Source organism: Terrapene carolina, unplaced genomic scaffold, assembly GCF_002925995.2.
Source record: "Terrapene carolina triunguis isolate 2854851 unplaced genomic scaffold, T_m_triunguis-2.0 Scaffold66, whole genome shotgun sequence".
In the NCBI taxonomy this organism is placed as follows: Eukaryota; Metazoa; Chordata; order Testudines; family Emydidae; genus Terrapene; species Terrapene triunguis.
In genome coordinates, this window is record NW_020664417.1 from 77,729,963 (window position 1) to 77,735,962 (window position 6,000).

At 42.5% G+C, this 6,000-nt stretch overlaps 1 protein-coding gene across 1 annotated transcript in view; it reads left to right on the forward strand.

Moving 5' to 3' along the window:
* Positions 1-6,000, forward strand: part of CLNK (cytokine dependent hematopoietic cell linker) — a 113,058-nt gene that overhangs the window by 59,628 nt on the left and 47,430 nt on the right. Inside the window, exons 6-8 of the mRNA XM_029910650.1 lie at positions 3,291-3,394; positions 3,880-3,925; positions 5,850-5,903. Coding sequence (XP_029766510.1) covers positions 3,291-3,394; positions 3,880-3,925; positions 5,850-5,903 — 204 coding nt within the window. The remainder of the gene's footprint in view (positions 1-3,290; positions 3,395-3,879; positions 3,926-5,849; positions 5,904-6,000) is intronic.

The window sequence follows — 6,000 nt, forward strand, 5'->3', positions numbered from 1 at the left end:
ACTATAACACAAAATGTGGAAATGGCAGAAGTGCTAATTGACTTTTTTGTTTCAATTTTCACCAAAAAGTTTAGTAGCAATTGGACAGCTAACTTAATGAATGCCAGTGAAAATGAGGTAGGATTAGAGGCTAAAATAGGGAAAGAACAAGTTAAAAATTACATAGACAACTTACATGTTTTCAAGTCAGCAGTGCCTGATGAACTACATCCAAGAATACTCAAAGAGCTGACTAAGGAGATATCTGAACCATTAGCGATTATCTCTAAAAGTCATGGAAGACAGGTAAGATTCCAGAAAACTGGGAAAGAGCAAATATAGTGCCAATCGATAAAAAATGGGAATAAGAACAACCCAGGGAATTACAGACCAGTCAGCTTAACTTCTGTACCCAGAAAGATAATGGAGCAAATAATTAAGCAATCAATTTGCAAACATCTAGAAGATAATAAGGTGATAAGTAACAGTCAGCATGGATTTTTCAAGAACAAAATATGTTAAACCAACCTGATAGCTTTCTTTGACAGGGTAACAAGCCTTGTGAATAGGGGGAAGAGGTAGATGTGGTATATCTTGACTTTAGTAAATCTTTTGATAAGGTCTTGCATGATCTTCTCATAAACAAACTAAGGAAATACAACCTAGATGGAGCTACTATAAGGTGGGTGCATAACTGGTTGGAAAACCGTTCCTAGAGAGTAGTTATCACTGATTCACAGTCATGCTGGAAGGACATAGTGAGTGGGGTCCCGCAGGGATCAGTTCTGGGTCCTATTCTATTCAATGTCTTCATCAATGCTATAGATAATGGCATAGAGAGTACACTTATAAAGTTTGCGGATGATACCAAGTTGGGAGGGGCTGCAAGTGCTTTGGAGGATAGGATTAAAATTCAAAATGTTCTGGATAAACTGAAGAAATGGTCAGACATAAATGGGATGAAATTCAATAAGGACAAATGCAAAGTACTCCACTTAGGAAGGAACAATCAGTTGCACACATACAAAATGGGAAACGACTGCCTAGGAAGGAGTACTGTGAAAAGGGATCTGGGGGTCATAATGGATAACAAGTTAAATATGAGTTAACAGTCTAACACTGTTACCAAAAAAGTGAACATCATTCTGGGGTGTATTAGCAGGAATGTTGTAAGCAAGACACAAGAAGTAATTCTTCTGCTCTACTCCACGTTGATTACGCCTCAACTGGAGTACTGTGTCCAGTCCACATTTCAGGAAGATGTAGACAAATTGGAGAAAGTCCAGAGAAGAGCAACAAAAATGATTAAAGGTCTAGAAAACATAACCTATGAAGGAAGATTGAAAAAATTGGGTTTGTTTAGTCTGGAGAAGAGAAGACCAAGAGGGGACATGATAAAAGTTTTCACGTACATAAAAGGTTGTTACAAGGAGGAGGAAGAAAAATTGTTCTCCTTAACCTCGGCGGATAGGACAAGAAGCAGTGAGATTAAATTGCAGCAAGAGCAGATTAGGTTGGACATTAGGATAAACCTCCTAACTGTCAGGGTGGTTAAGCACTGGAATAAAATGCCTAGGGGGGTTGTGAAATCTCCATCATTGAAGATTTTTAAGAGCAAGTTAGACAAACATCTGTCAGGGATGGTCTAGATAATACTTAATCCTGCCTTGAGTGCAGGGTCTGGACTAGAAGACCTCTTAAGGTCCCTTCCAGTCCTACAATTCTATAATTCTATTATTAGGATTATTTGAGGGAGTCAACTAGCGAATGGATAAGGGTGATCCAGTCAATAGCGGCCTAGAGTAGACGTGATAAATTGACCCCCGCTGGATCGATCGCTGCCCGCCGATCTGGCGGGTAGAGTAGACATACCTTTAGTCACATGCTTCCACTGTCCACTTTCCTCACCCAGCAGTCTCCCCTCAGAGTTCTGTGGTCCTGCTTCCATCTGCAAGTCTGAGCTTTTCCCTTCAGCCTCCTCATGTCTTTGCTGCATCATGTGCTCGAACCCCCTTCTAAACTCAACCAGAGTTTCCACCTGCGTCTCCAATCCTTGGATCTTTTCTTCCTTTAGCTCTATCAGGTGGCACTTCATGCAGACGAAACTCTTTTCAGGACCCCCTCCAGGATCATGTACATACCACAGCTTCCACATCCAGTCATCTTCATTGTGTCTTCTACTGCTTGGGTCACTACCACTGCTGCCTCTGTATCTGTCATAGCCTTCCCACCTAAGTCCTGTTAGTCCAGGAAACACAAACCAAACCAAAACACCACCACCCACAGCAAAACAAACCCCCAACGAGCACCACAACACTGCCAGAACACCACACACTCCCTTCATTAGCCTGTCTGTTCCTCTGCCTGGTTCTCCTAGTCTTCCCCCCAAACTCCCCTTACAAACTCCTACTTAAACTCCCCTGTTTACAGCTCTGTTTGCTGACACCTAATCAGAGAAGCTCCGCCCCCCAATCAGGGTTCAGCTTCTCCCAGCACACTGCTCCTACCAGCCTCTACAAATGCCTTCTCCTCCAATAGAACTCCCACTCGAACTCCCCTGTGTACAGCTCTGTTTGCTGGCTACTGTGCCACTGTAGCTGTCTGTGATATGGAAAAGGGATAAAAAATAATACAATGTCATAATGCCACACCTTGAACACTATGTCCATTTCTGGTAACCCTATCTCAAAAAGTATATAGCAGTACTGGAAAACGTTAAGAGAAGGGCAACAAAGATGATCAAGGGTATGGAATGGCTTCCATGCAAGGAAAGACTAAAAACGTTAGGGCTTTTCAGCTCAGAAAAGAGATGCCTCAGAGGGGATATGATAGAGGACTGTAAAATCATGAATAGTGTGGAAAAGATGAATAGAGAAATGTTATTACCCTTTCACACAATACAAAAACCAGAGGTCACCTGATGTAATTAATAGGCAGTTGATTTAATACAAATGAGAAAGTACTTTTTCACACAATGCTCAACTAACATATGAAACTCATTGCCGTGGGATGTTGTGATGGCCAAAAGTTCATAAAGGAACTTGATAAATTCATGGAGAATAGGTCTAGCAATGGCTATTAGCCAAGGTGGTCAGGGCCACAACCCCAACCTCAGGGCAATCTTAAACCTCTGACTACCAGAAGCCAGTTGTGGAAGACAGGTGGATCACTCTATAAATGTCCTGTTTTGTACACTCTCCCTGAAGCTCTGGTATGGGCCACTGTCAGACACAGGATGCTGGACAAGTCGGACCATGGTTTGTTCCAGGATGGCAGCTCTTATATACTCTATTTTTTCCCCTTTGTCACAGATCAACGGTATTTAGGAGATTCAGCTACTACTCACATTTCTAGAAACACTAAATCCTCTATCATCATCCAACCAAAGTCCTCTGACTCCCCTCGAGACTTAGGTGTAAGTAAAGATCATACACAAATATAATTCCTTCTTTTTCTGTATCACTTAATGCTGTGCAAAGCCATGGGAGTTGCATGGCTAAATCCTTGGACACCTTTTTGAATCAGTACGATTCAGTGTTAAGACCCATATTTTAGTCTGGGCTTTTCATTCACTTTGCCACATGTAATATTGCTCTCATTGTTTCTATAACTTGTTGTGCTGAATGGAGATGTGTCAGCCATATTAATGTCATGTCAAGAAGAGATTTCTAGGAGATAATAACAATTATGGAATAGAATAAGCCTAGATTAGTGGCTTTTAATTGTTAACTATTTTATGGTATGAAGATGCCAAGTGTGTGTAATGGTGGAGGAAATATATGTGGAGAAATCCACTAACTGGCAAATCATCTTGCTGTGTCAGGAACAGCAGAATTTTATCAGCTATACTTTCATGATTACTAACCAATATCACAGCTAAACATTTTATATTATTTACAGCAATGCAGATATGTTTCAGAGGAGAGCAGAGTCCCAAATGTTAAAGGTACAATAAAAAAACTTGTTTTGCAACTAAATTATGAAATGCCATCTTCTTATTTGCTATATATATGGGGAAGAACCATATAAGTCAGGGAAGAAAGAATAAAAGGCCTATATGTTTCAAAATATCAGTCACTTTAAAAATTCATCATATTACAATTGAGAATCCAGCTTCATATCAGTAACAACACTGAAGTAATCACTTTCAAGCGGGGACATGTTGTGGCATTTAGCTCTCCATTCCTCAGGGACAGGCCAACCCTGTGTAAAAATCAGATCTCTCTCTCTCTCTCCCGCCCCCCAATTATAAAGAAGAAATAGGAGAGGGGAAATATAATATATAGAGAGAAGTGGCAAGTCTGCCACATTCAGCTTTTGAGCAATTAGGGAGTGCACTGGAGTCATTCCCGATTTCAGATGGAGCAAATAGGAACAGAATCGGGTTCTTTGCCTAGCCAACTGCATCCATTCCACTACATACTCTGATAATTTTCTTTTAATTGTAATGTCACCAGGAGTGGCTGCTATTAAAAACTCAGCCTTTTTCAGTATTTACCACACACCGGTGTCTGAGGATATTGGAGTGTTCCCCCAGTTTAGAATGTAATAGCTGTGCTAACGGTGTGGCAACCCTTGGCAAATGTTGATTTCTTCAATGGCTTCCAGTTTAACACTAATTCTTATCTGCATTTTATTTCAAAATCCCATAATTTAGAGATACTTGTAAATGCATCCTCCAATGATTTATTTCCTATAGGATAATTGTATATTATAATTAAGGTTACTTTTTAATCACGGGTATTTTTAGTAAAAGTCATGAACAGGTCACGGGCAGACATGACTATATATCCCTGACTAAAACTTGGGCCAGGGGTGCTCGGGGGGCAATCCAGGGGTGCTGGCGGGGGCAGATGGTGGTGTGCGGCCTGGGACCCCCGTTGGTGCTGGGGGGAGGTGGCGGCAGCATGCGGCTTGGGATCCCCGCTGGCGCGGTGGGGGGGGGCGGGCGGCAGCTCGCAGCTCGGACCCCTGCTGGCGCTGTGGGGGGTGGGTGGAGGGGCTTGCAGGCTCCCTACCCAGCTCCGTGCAGCTCCCCAGAAGTGGCCAGCATGCCCCTGTAGCTCCTAGCAGGAGGGAAGGCCGGGGGGCTCTGCGTGCTGCCCCGGCCATGAGCTGCGGGGATGGTGCCTGCAAGCAGAGAGGCAGCATGCAGAGCCCCTTGGCCCCTCTGCCTAGGAGGTGCAGGGACATGCCAGCTGCTACCAGGGAGCCCCCGCCCCAAGGTAAGCGCTGCCCAGCACCCCAATCCCCTGCCCCAGCCCTGACCCCCTCCCACACCCAAACTGCTGCTGCTGCTGCTGGCCCAGGGGCTGCCGGAGTGTTTGGGCAGTCCCTGAGTCAGCTGCACCAGCCGCTGCAAAAGTCACTGAGGTCACAGAAAGTCACAGAATCCCAGACCTCTGTGACCTCCATGACAGACACGCAGCCTTAATTAGGATCAGACACTTGTGTCACTTTGCCTAAATTTAAGGAAATGGCCAGCTTTTAATCCTTTAATTTACAGTTTTACTCTGTCACTATATTAAAGTTATATTTATTTTGTTTAAAATAAAAAATATTTCCAAATAAATTTATTGTGACTTTATTGAGACTAAGTCAGCTCTTGAAGGATTAAATCATCTTTTTCAAGCTAAATCTTTTTTTATTTCTTTAAAAAGTACAAATCTATTAACAGTGTTAGTGCTGATAATTACACAAAGACTATCTACAATTTGCCATTCCACGAATAAAAATAAAGTCTAGCTCGATCATTTTCTATAGTTAGTGCAAAGGCCGAGTGTTAGACAGTAGTATGTATGAGCAGCTGTGGAGACACAATGCAAAGAATTCATCAATGCTGAAACAAAATGTATTTTTCCCCCTTTTAGGTCCTGCTGTAAAACGAAGCATGAAGCCAAACATACTTTTTACTGAAATCACAAGTAAGCCAGCAGTATACTAAACAAAGTTTGCAAAAGAGAAAAGAAAAAAAGTTTAACTACCCTTTAAGAGCAAACACTGATGTAGCTCAAGCGAAAA